The 18,486-nt window shown below is 36.1% G+C and overlaps 2 protein-coding genes across 2 annotated transcripts; one reads left to right on the top strand and one right to left on the bottom strand.

Annotated features, from left to right (window-relative positions):
• Positions 1–4,725: 4,725 nt before the first annotated feature.
• LOC115973701 (WD repeat-containing protein PCN-like) lies at positions 4,726–13,285 on the top strand. Its single transcript, XM_031093961.1, has 11 exons — positions 4,726–5,025; positions 5,136–5,279; positions 5,537–5,843; positions 5,953–6,016; positions 6,178–6,291; positions 6,405–6,567; positions 8,215–8,368; positions 8,553–9,151; positions 10,093–10,274; positions 10,710–10,970; positions 12,775–13,285. Exons 1-11 carry the CDS (start codon positions 4,864–4,866, stop codon positions 13,088–13,090), a joined length of 2,466 nt encoding a protein of 821 aa, XP_030949821.1. The 5' UTR covers positions 4,726–4,863; the 3' UTR covers positions 13,091–13,285.
• A 2,048-nt stretch (positions 13,286–15,333) lies between these two features.
• On the bottom strand, positions 15,334–16,678 carry LOC115973702. The gene is made up of 4 exons (XM_031093963.1): positions 15,921–16,678; positions 15,724–15,807; positions 15,575–15,650; positions 15,334–15,466 (listed from the first exon to the last, which is right to left on the bottom strand). The coding sequence occupies exons 1-4, from the start codon at positions 16,287–16,289 to the stop codon at positions 15,438–15,440; spliced, it is 558 nt and encodes a 185-aa protein (XP_030949823.1). The 5' UTR covers positions 16,290–16,678; the 3' UTR covers positions 15,334–15,437.
• Between the last annotated feature and the right edge of the window lie 1,808 nt (positions 16,679–18,486).

Genomic DNA, 18,486 nt, shown 5'->3' with positions numbered 1-18,486 from the left:
AGGCCTTGCATGGTCCACGACTCAAAGGCCTATGGAAATCAAGTAACATGAAAAGAAATCTTACAAGTTTTGGACAGAGATCAAGGCTTTTGCATGTCCTCGTACTCAAGCCTATGGGAAACCAAGTACAAAAAAAATTTATTATTATTAAAGTTTTGGACAAGAAACCAAGCCTGTATGGGCCTCGGACTCAAGCCTTATGGGGAAACCAAGTACAAAAATTATTATTATTACAAGTTTTGGACAGAACCAAGGCCTTGTATGGTCCTCGGACTCAAGCCTATGGGGAAACCAAGTACAAAACATTATTATTATTAAAGTTTTGGACAGAACCAAGGCCTTGTATGGTCCTCGGACTCAAGCCTATGGGGAAACCAAGTACAAAACATTATTATTATTAAAGTTTTGGACAGAACCAAGGCCTTGTATGGTCCTCGGACTCAAGCCTATGGGGAAACCAAGTACAAAACATTATTATTATTAAAGTTTTGGACAGAACCAAGGCCTTGCATGGTCCTCGGACCCAAGCCAGGGGGTAAGTATTACTTTTTATTGGTCTGCCTTATCATGCCAGGCACTTCCATTAAAGTTATGGCAACATCTTTTTATTATTAAGTATTTTGGTCTTAGTCGTCATTGATTTAGATGCTATATGATTGTGCCGAGCGGCGCTTACAAATTTATAAAAAACAAAGAGACCGAACATGCAAAGTGAAATAGAAACAAGTTTTATTAATATGAAAAATTATTACAATATACAAAGAGAGGCTTCAACCAGCCTATACAAAAGAGGGGCTGCCGAAGCAGTACTAACATCCACAGTACAGATAAGCAAACGGTCAAGCGCCTTTTTAAACTTGTCTTCAAGGTCCCTCCGATCTCTGCCTCATAGCTGCTCATACTAAGAGAAGAACTCACTTTAAAAATAAAAAAATAAATAAATAAATAAATAAAAAAAAAACGAAGAAGAAGGAAATAGTAAGGAAGAAATCAATGAAGAAGATGGAGGAGATGGATGAAGAAGATGGAGGACATGAGTAAGGAAGGAGGAGAAGAAGAGAGAAGAGATAAAAAGAAAGGAAATGAGCAAAAGAGGGAGAAGCAGAAGCACTTAGCCCCTGCCTCAGCCCTGACTCCTAACACGCTGGTGCCATATTAGGTACGCTCGTGAGGAGCCGGGTGGTGCTGGTCTTGGTTGTTCTCGACTCAGTCACGCCGAGAATTCGACATGACGAGCCCCTGCTTCGGATTTTGGCTAAAAGAGAGGCGGGACAGATCTTAAGTCTGCGCCACCCTTGCCCTGACCGAGCCATTTCAAGTTTTGTCAGGATATGGTGTTTTGAGGAGGAGTGTGTTTCCTTCATCATTCGTTATGGAGGACGTGTACGGATATGATGTATAACAAACAGGCTAAGCAGACGCTAAAAGAGGCTACGGGTTTCAGATCTCAGAAGGAAGGGGAGGAGTCTGTACGAAAGTGATTGCCTCCTGCTTGCCTTCTTATAGGAAGAACCAAACAGAGGGAATTAAACGCATTCAAAGTTTCCAAAAGAATCTGAAGAAAAAGAGGCGTCCATTCCGCTTCCCCACCTTATCAGATGAGCCGCCGGACATAAATGAGCCTCGTAAAGGGGATTTACTAAAGGCGTGTCTGGGATAGTCAATCGGCAGGAGCAGATCACGAGCAGATTAAACGGACTCCCTTGAAAAACGGCTAACTTCGTGGACAGGCGGAAAACCGCTCACATAAATGCGGGGTCAAATTAAATGGGCCATATTGAGGGCCCGGGTTTGCCAAAACCCTCCTTTCCAACCCGGAAGTCGGACAGAAGGGTTTTGAGGGGCTATTGTGGGGCCCAACAATTCGTGGACCAGGCCCATTTATCCTTAGAGCGTCCGAAGGCCCAATCCGAGGAGAGCTGTGGCCCAAGCTCTACAACGCAGAGCACAAAACAATTTTTGGGAAGCAGCCGAGGACAGTTTAGTCCTCGGCAGATCCATAATCCCACCAGAATAAAGGGGCAAAACTGGTATAGGGACGAATTAGTAAGGAAATCCAGAATATCTTGGGGAAGTTATCCATACTACCCTTCTAGATAAGGCCCGACGCCTGACAGAGCCGTACTCTGCAGCTTTATCAAACCATCCCCAACAATTCCGGGATTGGACTGATGGGACAAATGTCAGTGTTCGTAAAGATTGACCCTACACGTGGACGAAGGGCAATGAATGCAAGCTAGTATAAAATAAGGAAGTAAGTAGATCTGGGGGAGGCCCCTTTTTTCCACCTCCGAAAAAAGAGAGACTACATGGGAAAACATCTTAGGAACACCGGACTTCATGGAAGAAAGTCCGTCGTTAGGCAACCGAGAGAAGACCTTAACAGGTCCTCGGATTAACTCCGAGGAGCTCCATCCCACGGGGTACGACGCCTCAGGGCTTAAATGTTCATACCCAATCCCCTTTTTCTACGTAGATTCCTCTAAAGCCATGACCGGACAACGCCACTTGACCAACGGCTAGCTTTTCAAGCCCACTCTCTACAAATCATATTGTGAGGGATCTTTCGTACGCGAGCCCAACATCCTTATTGGGCCGCCAGAGAATTGTGTCCTTACACTTTTTATTAATGAAAATATCAGAAGGAGTCGTCCCTTAAAATTGTTTGATCATGATGCATTAGTATGAAAGTATATATTTAAAAAAATTAACGAATGCCATAAGAGTATTGATTTATGAAATATTTTAAGAAACTTTTGATGGGAAAATAAAAAAATAACTAATTTTTTTGACAGCTTTTTATATTTATTTCTTATAAAAATGATATCAAAAATTTCATAAAAATATCAATTAATAAATACTGTAAGACTACTTTTAACCAGACCCTATATATATTCAAAATTCAAACTATAGTCCCACACAAATAAAAGACAAGTCCAAACCCCACTTGTGAACATCCAGGTCATATAACATGTACTACAACTTAAACCGTTAGCTCAAAAACCTTTCCAACCTCTTCAAAGTTCTTTGTCATGCTCTCTTTCCTTTGTACTATTCAGTTGAAGTCTCCCATTGTGAATTGTCAAATTTTCATTCATTGCAAATTAAATGTGACAATCAACTATAAACTTAGGACCTTCTCAAAAAGGGAAAAAAAAAAAAAACTATTAACTTAGAGTTTAGTCTTTAATTATAGTATAATTTTGTGCCACATATTTTATCTAAAATTTTAAATTTTTGTGCTAAGTGAGTTAATTCAGTATAAAAAATGAGAAGTTCAATATAAACAAAACATCAAAAACCTAATCATATATCTAACTCTATATATTAAATTAAAATAAGATAGAGTTTGAATGATTTTATTTTTATAAGCCATTTTTTGTGTAACTATAAATAATTCAAATTTATAAGTCATTTATGTAATACAATGAATATGTAGAGTCCATTACTAACTTTGTATAAAAAAAAAAAATATATATATATATATATATATAGAATGTTAAGATATATAAGTGAAAATACACAGAAATATAAGATTTGAAATGTGAAAATTCGCTTTAAAATAGAGATATTTTTTTAATGAAAATATGAGAAGGAGTCACTTGAATTTGTTTGATCATGACGAATTAGTATGAAAATATATGGAAAAAATTAACGAATGTCATAAAGGTATTGATTTAGGAAATGTTTTCAGAAAATTTTTATGGTAAAATATAAAAAAAAAAGAACTAATTTTTTGACAAATTTTTAAATTTATTTCTTATAAAAATTGTATCAAAACTTTTATAAAATGAATAATTAACAAATACGGTAAGACCACCTTTAACTAAACCCAATATATATATATATATATATATTCAAAATTCAAAGTATAGTTCCACATGAATAAAATGGATTATCCCAAATTGCTACTGTTAAAGACAAGTCCAAACCCAGCCTGTGAACATTTGGGTCATATAACACATACACCTTAAACCCTTAACTCAAAAACCTAATAATTGTGACGAGATACTTGAAGTATACTTTTTGAAGATTATATAATTATAGTGAATGAAGTTATAAATGAGTTAATGACAAGTTAGAAAGTTGGCGAGACGCTCTAAAATCTAAAAACTTTTGATTAAGTAGGACTAAAACATAGTACGCAGAATATAAACTTAATAAAAATAGATACAAAGACTAAGGGGCGGTAAGACTCGATAGTTATGAAATACTATGAAGCGAAAGTTTTCGATGTATTTGATCAATATTTCATAAAAATTAAGAGATTTAAGATGATGTGAATCATGGGATAGAAGCATAGTGGATGAAGTAAAAAAGTGTGTTAAGAGTGTTGTGTGATGGTATAATACATAATAAGAGAGAGAAAATTTGATAAGACTATTATACAACCAGGTATGTTCGATAGTTGTGGATTTCAATTAGTAAAGTTTATTGTCGTCGAATAAGAGATTTATAGTCTATTTGGATTTATGGTCTACTCTTTTTTAGAATCTTTACTCCATTTCCCTCCCCTTAATCTAAATAGGCCCTAGAGTTTCATCATTACCTATCCTAAAAAGTAAAAACCAAATATAGGAACCACTATTAAACGGACTTAATATCTATTCAAAATTCAAAGTTAGGCCCACATGAATAAATGGATCTTCCAAACCCGGCCCACAAACATCCGGGTCATATAATACATACGAGTATGACCTTAAACCCTCAAGCTCAAAACCTAAATTCTCTGTCATGTTCTCTTTCGTTTGTCTCTCTTTCCCCACACTTCACTCACAGACGCATAAACAACAACAACAGCCTATATAGCGTCGATTTCTTCGAAGTGTTTGGGTTTGAAAAAATCCACAAAAACGAAAAAAAATGCTCGAAGCTTACAAGAACAGCTCAATCGATTGGAAGCCATCTCCTGTAGTAGCCCTAGCCACCAGCGCCGACGACTCCCAAGTCGCCGCAGCTCGCGAAGACGGCTCCCTCGAGATTTGGCTCGTCTCTCCCGGCTCCGTCGGTTGGCACTGTCAGCTGGTACCTTCAAATCTCTCGCCTCTCTTTGATTTTCCTCTCTGGTTCATATCATATTCATAAAATTGTGTTTCTTTTTTTTAAAATTTTTTTTTATGTGATTTATTGCTCAGACGATTCATGGAGACCCTAACTCGAGGATTTCTTCGCTTGTGTGGTGTCGAGCTGGTTCTAAAGGCTTGCCTTGTGGTCGGTTGTTCTCGTCTAGTATCGATGGTTCGGTTTCCGAGTGGGATCTTTTCGACTTAAAGCAGAAGGTATGCATTGGCTTAATTTGTAAATTACATTTTTGAACTATACCTTTGATCCATGGAAATGTAGTGACATACTCTACAGTGGTTGTGAAATATAGATAGTCATTGCACGCGGTTTTGTCATCATTATAAACTCACATTTGCTTAGTTTTTTGCAATATTTGGTACATTGAATATGCAGTTTTTTTTTTGGGTTTGGAAAGAAATTCTGTGGTTCATTTATGTTTAGAAAGTGTTTCTAAACTCGTGTTTGTTTGCAGACTGTGTTAGGTTCAATTGGGGTCTCGATTTGGCAGATGGCCGTGGCGCCCTATATTGAGGGTGTAGTTGATACAAAGCCCAAGCCTGAGCATTTGGTAAATGGGTTTTTAAATGACAAGGGGGAGGATGATGATGCTGATGAAACCAGTGATAGTGAAGATGATTCTGACTCGGATGAGCTTCAAGAGCAACCTGTCATTGAGCTTCCTCGTCTAGCAATTGCTTGTGATGATGGTTCTGTGCGAATATACAGTATCTCTGATTCGGATGAATTGGTATACACTAAATCATTGCCCAGGGTCAGTGGTGAGATACCTTCTCCTCACTGTATATGCTTGCTATCTCATAGATTCCTTTAGTTTTGAGTTCTAATAGTAGAGAATAGAGATCATAATGTGGTATTATTATTCTCCAGGACGTGTTTTAAGCGTGACGTGGAGTCCTGATGCAAAAATGATATATTCAGGGAGTAGTGATGGGTATGTATGTGAGCTTTTGTATGTCTGACTACTAAAGTTCCGGCACATGCTTCACCTATCATGCTTGCAATTTCACTGAACTTGGATAAATCTTTGATTACTGCAGTTATTGTGATTAAAATAATAAATCATGCAACAAAGTTTCTTCCTCCCTTTCTCAGGTTTATAAGATGCTGGGATGCCAACTATGGTCGTGAGATCTACAGGATTACAGTTGGACTTGGAGGTTCAGGTAGTGGACCAGAACTGTGTGTATGGTCATTACTATCATTGAGGTATAGCACAGATGCATATTTTTTATTTCATTAGTTTATGGTTGTATGCTTCATTTTGTTTGTTGCTAAGGCACTGCCATACATTGCTGATATTGAGCGATTGTTCATTTTAGGTGTGGGACCCTTGTTAGTGCAGATAGTACTGGTAGTGTCCAGTTTTGGGACAGTCAGCATGGGACGCTTTTGCAGGCGCATTCACTTCACAAAGGTGATGTGAATGCTCTGGCAGCGGCTCCCAGCCATAACAGGGTGTTCTCAGCGGGTTCCGATGGTCAGGTATACAACAGGATGCTGGTCCAATTTAAAGATGTCAATTATAAATTTTCTGGTTTATTCATCTGCAATCAACTTGACATGTGGTATTAACACTTACTTTCTAAATCATCATCTTCTATTTGAAGGTATTAGTGAATAAAATCGTTTTTCAGGTAGCAAACAGTATTCAGCATTGTATTGTTATGTGCTATTTCTCTACAAATTGTTGTGGCTAGTTTCACATAAATGTCAATTTTTGAAAATTCAGACCAAATATTTTAGTTTTTTTGATGTTAATAGGGACTGGATTGTGTGACTGCAAGAAAATAAAAATGAAAGCATTTCAGTGACTGATTTGAATGATGAGAGAGGCCTGTTGGCAAGGTTGTCTTACACTGACACTGACAGTGATGTTGCGCCGAATATTCATGCGAGTTATATAATTGTTGCTAGAATATGAAAAAGTGAAGATGGTTAGGAAAAAGCTAGACCGGGAAACATTTAAAGAAAATTTTACGAGACAGTTAGGAGCTTTCAAATTTTACTTTTTGTGCTTCATTATTTCTATTTGGCTATATTGAGCTTGGCTTACATTTATCTGGTTTGTTAGAAAGGCTCAAGCTTTGCTAAGCCTTGTTGACCCAACAATATAGGTACTCTAGTCTGGTAGTCTAAAACTTTAGTTCTATTACCTATTGTTGGATTATATAGATGAAAGAGTAGTAATAGGGGCTCGGTTTCTGGTCAGCCTAAGCTCTATGGTGATTTTAGGTTATGGTGGGAAGTTGAATGTGCTGGGATGTTCATGATCCAGAACTTCTTGCACCAGAACTTGAATAACGGATTGGTAAACTAGCTCGGTTAGCTCCATTCCATGTATTGTTTCTTCAGTGGGAAATAAGAAAGCTGTTAACCTTCTTCCCAATTATGAACAAATAAAGAAATATTTTCCCAGCTTATTAATGGTAAAAATGCCAAGAGCCTTGTTGTTCAACTGGTTAGCATCCCCTAGTGTTTACATCTAGGGTTCAAATCCCAATTTTAGATGTATTAAAAAAATGCTGTTTTGGTTTTTTTAAATCCTCTATCTTCCTTGCTCCCACATTGCTTCTCTTCCTTGATTATGTTGCAAGCTTTTGGGGATTAAGATATCCATAGAAATTAATCAAAGTGGAGGTCTACCCTTTGACAATCTTCTGTTTATGTAATAGGAATTCTGCAAATTTCAAACATAATGAGACATCCCTAATTGTTTCTCTATTATATTTTTTAAAAAAATTGTGTTCTCATCAAGAGCCTTTTAGTGCAACTAGTTGGCACCTCCTAGTTTGTTTATGACATCTAGGGTTCAGTTCCCCCCCTCCCCGTTGGAACTATTGAATATATATATTGTTTGTGTTCTCTTATTATCTCTATTTTTATTTATGAGCATGTGACAGATTCTGTGCTGGTTTCTGAACCAGTGTCATCATCTTATTATTCCCTAGAAAATTTGTATTAATGATTTTTATTTTCTTTATATGTGCTGCCTTCTCAGTGGCATTGCTTCTTCTCTTTTATATGGAGAACCAAGGTTCAAATCCCCCCTCCCCACTTATTGTAACAGTTGAATTATAAAAAAAAAAAAAAGCTGCCCTTTACTAATGTTGTTTGTTTGTTTGTTTGTAGGTTATTCTGTATAAGCTCTCCAGCCAGAAAGTTGGACCTAGTGATGACAAGGCTTCCTCTATAGTGATGAAGAAATGGAACTACATTGGTTATGTAAGAGCTCATACACATGATGTCAGGGCTATGACTGTAGCTGTTCCAATCAGCAGGGAAGGTCTGTCTATGGGGGATTTAACGTTGATATTCTTTTTATTGTTATATATTTACTTTTCTCATGCATACATACACATTCTAGGTGCATGTATGTGCATGGATGAATATAGCCTTTAGTTATTTATTGTTCTTGTCATACTTTTGGGCTGTTTCTCATTTTTTAATTACATTATTTTAATTGGCAGATCCATTGCCGGATGAAAAGATAAAAAGAATTCGTCATAGTGAGAAGCCAATTGAATTTAGTTACCATAAGTGGGCCCACTTGGGAGTTCCTATGCTTATCTCAGCGGGTGATGACACAAAGCTTTTTGCATACTCTGTGAATGAGTTCACCAACTTCTCTCCTCATGATATCTGCCCTGCACCTCAGAGGGTACCCATTCAACTGGTGCATGATACGGTTTTCAATAAAAAACCGCTGCTTCTGGTCCAGAATTCCCATTGGTTAGATATTTCCTGTGTACGCACAAAATGTGTTGCCTTTCCTGACATGGCTTGTGGACCTTCTGGGGGCCTTGCAATGACAGATCTGCTAGCTCGAGTTAAAACAAAGGCATCTCGGAAGATTATTTGCAGTTCTATTTCTAATTCAGGGGCTTTTTTTGCATATTCCGATCATGTGAGACCCAGCCTATTTGAATTGAAGATGCATGAAGTTGGAAAAAGTACATGGACTGTTAAAAAAAAGCAACTTCCTCCAGGAATACCGTTTGGCCATTCAATGGTTTTTAGTTTTGATTCCTCTCGTTTGATGATAGCTGGTCATGATAGAAGGATATATGTAAGCTGTCCATCTATTTTGTTTTGATTTTAATATTTTCACTTTTTTTTTTGTGTCGTATTTTGCTAGTTTGTATTTCAGAAGGAATGCTCCTTGTGGTTGGACTCCTTAGGGTTTAAGTTTAAACTAGGCTGAAATATTTTCAGTGACTTGTGTGAGGTTCACCGAGAGTGTACCTCATGGCTTGTGGCTTGTCTTACACCTATGTCAAGCACTTGTACTGAATTTAGGTTTTAAGCTTTCAATATGGACGTTTATGGTAAAATTATCATTCATAATTTCTGAGGGTTTATGTGTCAGCTGTCTTTTATAATGTACTAACTTTTGAACAGAACTTTCCATTGTTAATTTAGGGGTTTTTACAAATATTCCCCCTGGACTGTGATGTGAAAGTCAAATTGGTACTTGGACTTTCAATTTGAACGATTAAGTCTCTAGACATTGGGTATGTGACACGCAAACCTTCTGTCAGTATTTTCTGTTAAGGCTAACAGATTTAATCATGTGATGTATACATGGCTTTTGTCACACTATCACTATTTTTTTAATGGTTTTATGAGATATACCTTAAGACCCATTTCTTTATCTAATGAGAAAAAAGGTACACCCTAAGACTACTTAAAGAGTAAGCTCTTACATGTAGTCTGACACAAATCCCCTTGGATTAACTTTTCAATGCATTTGATCCCCATGTGAATAAACCGGTGGGAAGTTTTAAACCTCATAAGAATGACTAAGATGCATATGGCTCTGAGACATGGTTGCAATGAAGTGCACTAATTTGATTGTGGGAACATCTGGCCAAACCTTAGCATGTGCATGTAGTTTCTGTTAAGTCTTTATTAGCCAAGCATTAGTGCAGATGGATGGAAAATTTAGTTTGATTTATCTACCACTATTTAGTTTATGTTTCTTGACCTTTTTCCTTCTGGATACTACAGGTTGTGGATGTTGGCAGCTCACAATTAGTCCATACCTTCACACCATGCCGTGAATTGCGTGATGAGCAATTACCACCTAGTGAGCCTCCTATCACAAGAATGTTTACAAGTTCTGATGGACAGTGGCTAGCTGCTGTTAACTGCTTTGGAGATGTGTATATATTTAATCTGGAGATTTTAAGGTTTGGAACCACACAATGTCAAGCATATACTTATTTTACTTTTTCTTGTTACCTATTCATGAGATTCAGACATCATTATTCATGCTTTAGCACAATAGGCACCTAAGGAGATCCTCAGATCAATCGCTAAATTGTTTGAGAATGTACTGATTATGATTTTGTTTGCTGAGTGCAAGTAAAGATTACTTTTGCTTCATATGTTAATGGTGGGACTCTAATTGGTATTATGAATTGGTCATTATCTTGATGGTTATGGCCATGGCTGAATGCTTGTGGGGAGGATCCTGTTTAATTGGGCCTAAGGCAGTGTAGTATTGAAGTTCTCATTTTGCTGAATCACAAATTAATTATTATTTAATCAGACTATGGTCCTCTAGGTCACCTTTATGCCTTGACCTTTCTTTGTTATGAACTCCTTTTGGTTCTGTGGAACAGGCAGCACTGGTTCATTTCAAGATTGGATGGTGCTGCTGTTACAGCTGGTGGTTTTCCTCCAAGGAGCAACAATGTGCTTATACTTACAACCTCTTCAAATCAGGTCTATGCCTTTGACGTAGAGGCCAGGCAATTAGGAGAATGGTCGATACAACATACATTTGTTCTGCCAAAGAGATATCAAGAATTTCCTGGGGAAGTCATAGGGCTTTCTTTCTTGCCCTCATCGAATTCGACATCTGTTATCGTTTACAGTGCCAGGTGCTCCTCTCTTCTTGTATATTTGCCTGAGATGTGGTTTTATTAGGGGCTTAAAACATGCAAAAATGCTAAAATGACCAAAGAAGATACGAGAACTCAACTTGGCAAAAATTAAAGTAACTAAACACTTTAAAATATATCGGTAAATATTAAATATTGACTTATGTCCTGATTAAAAAAAATATTATGGTGCTCCTGGGCATGAGTGTAAACTGCTTAGCTCTTTGGAAAGGTTCAGAATAAACTGCTTAGCTCTTTGGAAAGGTTCCCTATGTTGTCAAAAAAAAAAAAAAAAAAAAACTTTATGCTATATTTATTTCCTATAATGGTATACAAAATAGCACTTCTTTTGCATTTCCAAAAGTAATACCCAGAAATATAATTATGGTTGATTCTCCTAAGAAGCTGCAATACTCTTTCTGATTTTTCCGGGAGACTCCAGAATCTAGTAAGATACTGCTTTAAGGTCAGATGTTTGCTGTGTGCATTGAGAATGACACCTCATTTGGTTCAATATTCCCAAATTGTCCTAAAATATGCAATAGGATTTGTGTATTGACAAATGTGCATTTGCTTATCTAATCTTCCTTGAGAATGAATGTTTTGACTGCACATTTATAGCGTGCGTCAATACATTAGAAACTATTTTTTGATAAGTTTTACACATACTGTGCTTTTCACAAATTGGCAAAGCCTATATTTACCATATGTTTTCCCACCCTTGTACTAAAAGTTCAATTGCAATCTCCCTCCTATACTTTTAATTTAGGGAATTACTGGATGAAAATATGGTGTCACTTTTAATGTCTCCCTATCATAAGAGTTATTCTAATTACCATTATATAATTCATGCGCTTCTCACATTATTACTTGATCACGCACGTATATTATTATTTTTATTATTACTTATAAAAAATCATTCTTATATTATTATTGTTATTTGTAATCATGTGATTAGCATTTAAAAATTTTGTTTAAATGTAATGGAAATTAGGGAAATTTAACATTGGGGTCTTTGTTTTTCTTTTCTTTTTTTGGATAATAACATTGGGGTAATTGCTACTGATCACATAGTTTAGGGGTTGATCACTCAAATTTAAAGTTGATAAGGGACACCCTATACTTAGGAGTGAGAAAATGTAAGTTACCCTTCGTTGTGTGGCAAATAATTTAAAATAATTTATTCTATGAGGTTTTTATTGATATTGCAATTATATGTTTATGGAATTGCTAGAAAAAACATGCAATTTGTTGGTTGCATCTGTAAACTGGTTACCTGATAAGATCATGCAATGATGGATGTCTTGATTTTCTACTTGGTTGGAATACTACGCCTCAAAATCATTAGAATATGCTAGCATTTATTTAACAGGCAGACTTTATAATCATAGGTCTTTTACTGGTAGGTTCAATTTTCACTTTATAAGAGATTGTGCTAGGCAGGGACAGCATAATTATTCTGATGGAAGCTATTGTATTGTTTTATTTTAGATATATAGAAGGCTTTTGTTAAGATACTTAGGAGATTGTGCAAACTAGCTTCAGCACATTGCTGCTGAAATTTGGTGGTTAGGCAAGGAAATTTTCCTTGCTGATGTTACTTTTGAGAATTGGCTGCACCTGTTTTTAGTTCTTTCTGGTAAAAACAGTTTGTTTTGGATTTTGAGATCATCATCATACCTTGGAAAGGACCCGTTTTTCCATGTAACTGGCATTGTGTAGGACACTTAATTCAACAGTCCATAATTTTGATGCTCTAATTTTTAGTGATATGCCTTACATTGTAGTTTTGTTTATGCTTTAGGGCTATGTGCTTGATTGACTTTGGGAAGCCAGTAGAGCGAGAAGATGAAATTGAGTTGGTAAATGGTCAGGATACAGCATTGAGGAATTTACAGAATACTCCTATCAAAGGGAGACTGAAACGTATATTCAGAGATGGTCAGACAGAGACCAAACTCAACAGTAGAAAAAATTTTGAGTTTTTTTCTTTCAGAAATCCTGTTTTATTTATTGGACACCTTTCGAAAAACTCCCTGTTGATCCTAGACAAACCATGGATGGAAGTGGTTAAAACATTGGATGCTGCGCCTGTTCACAGACATGTATTTGGGACATAATTTGCTTTTCAAAAGAGTTTTGTTTACGTCCTTTGAGGGGGGATTCAAATGTGGCAACCGCTGCTTTTCTCCTTGGTGTTGGGGGTCTAAAGCAGGTTTTGTATTGTATGCCTTGAATAATTCTTATTAACCTGTTAAAATAGTAATTTTTAGTCTCAGTAATTCATTTTCATTTACAAGATTCTTCTTGTCATTGATTTGTTGATTTGTATGTTTATTTTCAGCATTGAAGTCTGTTATTCTCACTTACATTGATACCAAAAAAAAAAAAAAAAAAAAAACTTTTTCTCTTTTGTGGTTCATAGTTGATTGTAAGTTAACCCTTGTAAAGATCTTTGAATGTTCATTTCACCACGATGCAATGTTTATTTCCACCTGAGCTTGTTATGGATAAGAATTATGCACTTTAGTACCTGTGAGCAGCGCGTTTGCCAACGAGGCTCTGTTTTTGCAGCCCCCACCATCTCCTTTGTATTTTTATGGAGGTGTTCTCTGCAAGTATTCATTTGTGATCCCTGCTTGGGAAGCTGTGTTTTTTTGTCTTTTTTTGGCATCCAAACCTGCAGTTGTGGACCTGTAAGGGCCACTTGACGTTATAATTTACAAAGAGAACAATCAAATTTCTGGTTGCGCATTGTTTTCTTACATTGCCTGCGAGTTTTCACTGGAAAACTTTTCGTATATCCAATGATGGAGTTTTGGGGTTTTCCGTTTTCAACATTTCATCTTTTTCCTCAATTTAGTCACTGCAAATGCTGTAGTTGTTTGTCGTCTATGGAAGAGATTGCCATGCCAATATCTCGTAATGGTGGAATGAGGTATTGACTGCATGGCAGAGCACCAAACAAGCAGGAATGAAGTATATCATGAGCTAAATGAAAAAACACAAATCAGTGTAAATTGCTAGTTGTGGTCTTGATTTTAAACCTTTCGTTTTTTTGGACATAATATGGTACAAATTAGATCAGGCTGATTATCTAGAATTATTGGTATGGGAAGGGTAAACTGGTGCAAAGTTGCGTGGAACATGGTCCTAAATATCGTTCTCATATCTTCTTCCTCTGTACTATGTGCCATGTGTACCAATCATCATAGTTATGCGTCTTCAATTCATATAAATATCATATTCACTTCGAATTCTACTTTAGGAATCGCTGTTATTTAATTTTCAAAAGTTAAAAATGTACCCAAAAGGAAGTTGACAGGACACGGAGGTTGAGGTCTTGTCCGAAATCCAAAGTCCTTTTCCAAGATATGGGTGCTAATTCTGAGGGTGGCAACCTCTTCTATTTAGAATTATAGATTTTCAAAGGAAAAACCGCCAAAAGAAATTCAATTATTGCACCAGTGTTTTTTACATGTATGGATCAAATTCTTAGTGGGTAGCTATCAAGGGTGGTGGGCACTGCTTTCGGTCCCTTTAGGTGGAAAATGAAACTCAGCTTTTGGTTTCTTCCATCAAACAAATTGTCTGTTTTCGAGTCTATAATGAACTTTACATAGTTTCATTTTTGCAAATTTTACCCAACCAAAGTTTGTTGTTAGCTAAGCTGGCAATAGCTGAAGTAGGAAAAAGTGAGGCATTGGCTGGCCTTGGGCCTTAGTATCTTCAATGATCATTATTCATGGCCTATCTGTCTCTCTCTCTCTCTTCTATTTGTGTGAATGTGTGTGTGTGAAAATGGGTGTCCATCGTATCAGTTGGAATTGAGGACTCTCTTCTTCAATGGACCACGTCTCTTTAATGATGAGCTTTTTTTTGTTTGCTCTCGTTAGTAAGATCTCTAGGTGAATTGAGTACTTCCCAACATGGTTAACTTTAAAACAGATGTGTATTCAATTTCTACCAATTATGAAGTGTTTCACTTTGGTTGGTGGATTAAAGGCTTATTGATAACCACTATGAAACATATTCATATTTCTTTTGTTTCTTACCATAATTTCGTTCTAGGCAATTTATAGAGATCAAATCCTTTTTTTGTATTACAAGAAAGAGCCATTTAAGGGAGACATTGTGCATGGCAGGACTGCAAAGAATAGAAAACTGTTTTAGGTGTGACAACCATTGATGTCAAAAGAAATAAAACTAAGGAAATTTGTTTAATTTTTGTGTTTTCACGTTGTTTATCACTGCATTGACAATAACAGACAAGAAGTGGTAGAGTTGAAACCCCCCAGACCCCCCCTCCCCCCCACCTCCCAAAAAAAAAAAAAAATGAAAGAAAGAAAAAAGAAAATAAAAAAGGAGGAACAATATCCTATTGAGATCTAATGCTATCTCTAACAGCCCTCTGATCTCATTCTCTCTCTATCTAAAGCAACTGCAGCAGCAGAGACAAAAGACGTGTCATTTTCTATTTCTTCCATGAAAACCACCTGCCAAGAGTAAAAACAACATTCCTACAAAAGTCAGCAGTACATTCTTGAAGCTTCTACATTTCTATATAGAGAGAAACTCAAAATCCAAAACACATATTGAGCCACCTGGTTTTTCTGAAGCTGGTTTTTCACCAGAGGAGGATTTAAAGAAACCAAAACGCTTCTTGAATGCAGATTTTCCCTGCAAATATACACAAGTGGAAGATAGTACCACATAATTAGAATGGAGAAAACCAATCAGGAAGTGAAGATACCTCAAACTGTGTTGCAGAGAAACCCTGAGAGAAGTTCATTAAATTGTCCATTGAATCTTCATTCCTAAAGCGAGCTGTATCATCCTGCAGAATTATCAAGAAGTCACTCCCTGAAGCTTGTTGCAAGTGAAATGCAAGACACACCTATTAATATATAACACTAGTATAGTATATACTATAAATTACAATCTACTTGCCTTGGGATAGCTCAATGCGGGGGAGCTAGCAGTGTCATCAAGATTCGATTGTCGTCCCCGTTCATGTCTGCTATGCTCTTTGGCCTTCTTTTTGTTCTTGCTTTTACCAGCCAACTTAGAAGCTGAAGAAGAATAAGAACACCCGTTGTCATCTTCATCATCTTCATGGTAATATGAAGGTCCAGAAGAAGCATCAGAGACCAAGGACAAGTCCTCTTCCTGCTCATGAATTCTTGCTCCTTTTCCTCCATAATCATCAGTACCACCAACTCTGTTTAACTGATATTCTGAAAGAGATGAATGGTCTAAGTACTGGGTCCAACCAGACTCACACCCACTGCCACTCCATTGTGAAGCTGAGATATCCATTATTCTCAGTTTTGACAAATAAACTCACAAGTTTCAATTGAACCTCTCAGACTCTCTCTATATATGTGTGTGTGTGACTATGTGAATGGGTGGTGGTGTTGTCTATATAAGCAGAAGAAGAGAGAAGAAAAGAGAGGCATAAAAAACCAAACGAATCACACTCAATTCCTAGACTACGTTTGTCCTTTGCTCTATCCTTTCGCCTTCTTATTTTATCTGTATGTGCATGTATCAAATATGCCAGTTGGCTAGGTGGGTGGGTGTGCCGTGTGTGCGTGTGTGAGAGAGATAGACTAACAGTGGTGATGATAAGGGAAGAAACAATAGCAATTGGTGTAACAGTCGTGGTAACTGGTAATGGAACTTAAATAATGCCTAGCTTATCTCTGTGCTACGATTTTGCTATTCCACCTATAAAAGGTTGAACTACATTAGTATCCCACTAAATTTTATACATTCGTAAAGCGCTGACTATTGTTGTACACACTCAATGAAGCTATGTGTTCCGTGTACACAACTGTGTAACTATTACTGCTCTTTGTAAAGTTTCTTGTAGCTGAATATGAGATGTGTGATTTAAACCCCACCTACACAAAAAATTAATTGATGTACTAGTCTAATAATAAAGAGTAACTATATATATAGGGAAATGCTAATGGATGCCCTTAGGGCAATGGTTTACAATCCATTTAAAAAAAGTTTTTATGAAAAAAGAAGAAAAAGTAATTAATGTTCTGATAGTTTTTTCTATTTTACATAAAATTGGTATTACAACTTTTCTAAAATGGATTATTAACCATTGCTTTAAGGACACCCATTAGCATGACCCATGTGTGTGTGTTTGAGTGTGACTGTGTAAAAAAAGTAATACTTTGTGCTTATTTTTTTCTAAGGTCAGTTTCAACATGGGTCAAGAATCAAGATACAGTTCTGGTCCCTAAACCATGTGTTAGATTTCATTTTCATCAAGAAAGTTCATGAAACTGTAGAAACGTATCAAGGTCTCAATGTAATTCTTACCTTGTCTTACGGATGCTATGCAAACAACAGTTACTTATGTGGAAAACGTTTATTTTCTTTGTTTAAGATATCAAATTTACTGTATTTCCATGTACTTTGATTTTGAGATCAGAATTACTGTGTTTCAATGTACCACTTCAACATTATAAGGACATGTAAAAAAAAAAAAAAAAAATCTCAATTACCATTGGACATCCTTATGGTGTCCATGCCTATGGTTCAAACCTCATCCACCCTCCTCCACTATTTATATATCAAAAACTTTTACCGATAATAATGATAAGTTAGGATAAGAATAATATCGAGATAATTTTAAAACTTCAACGATTAAATTGAATCAATGAATTTGCTAAAAAAAACAAAAATGAAACTATGGATATAAAGACGAAACTGGAATCCCACATGTAGTTCAAAGAATAAAATTGTATTTTCAATTTCCCCAAATATAATACATCTTTCTACTTATTTTCCCTAATGTCCTTATCAGAAATTTCAATGGACATCACAATTACACAACAAGGCTTGCCGTGGCCATAGGCGGCCCATAGCTTCAAATTATTTTTTGACTAATGGAAATTGAATACATTATTTTGTATCTTTTGGCATTGCATGTCTGTTGTCAAAACTCGTTGAAGATGAAGATTACCAAATTAAGATATAGCCTCTTTTAATTCCTTTTCTCTCCCCTTTTACTAATCAGTAAAAATATATATTTGCCCATTTGTTGGCTTTCTAAGGATGTAATGCAAGTGCAATTTTTAGATATTACGCTTTGGAACATTCATAGGTTCTAGATGAGATCTCTTCTATCTCACTTTAAATTTGAGCTTATCTCTAAATTAGGATGGAGTCAGGATTTGAAGTTAGTGGGCCATTTTTTTTTTTTTTTTTATAATATATTTTAAAAGTCATTATGAAACTACAAAGAAGCATCTATTTAAGTATTTAGTATTAACAAAACGTCAACAAAGACAAAAACACAAAATCATTATTTCTTAAATACATTACAATGCAATCATTGATGAAAAGGGTAATGTTTTTATTTTTATTTTTATTTATTTTTTTTATAATTTTTAAATATTGGAAATCATTTGTGATTGAATCATACATTCATACTAAATGTCATATATAACAATGTCACTTTCAATGAATAACATCAAAGAATCCATAAAAATTC

Source organism: Quercus lobata, unplaced genomic scaffold, assembly GCF_001633185.2.
Source record: "Quercus lobata isolate SW786 unplaced genomic scaffold, ValleyOak3.0 Primary Assembly Scq3eQI_154, whole genome shotgun sequence".
NCBI classification, from domain to species: Eukaryota; Viridiplantae; Streptophyta; class Magnoliopsida; order Fagales; family Fagaceae; genus Quercus; species Quercus lobata.
Note: the sequence above shows the minus strand (reverse complement) of the source record. Positions and strands in the feature narration are given on the sequence as shown.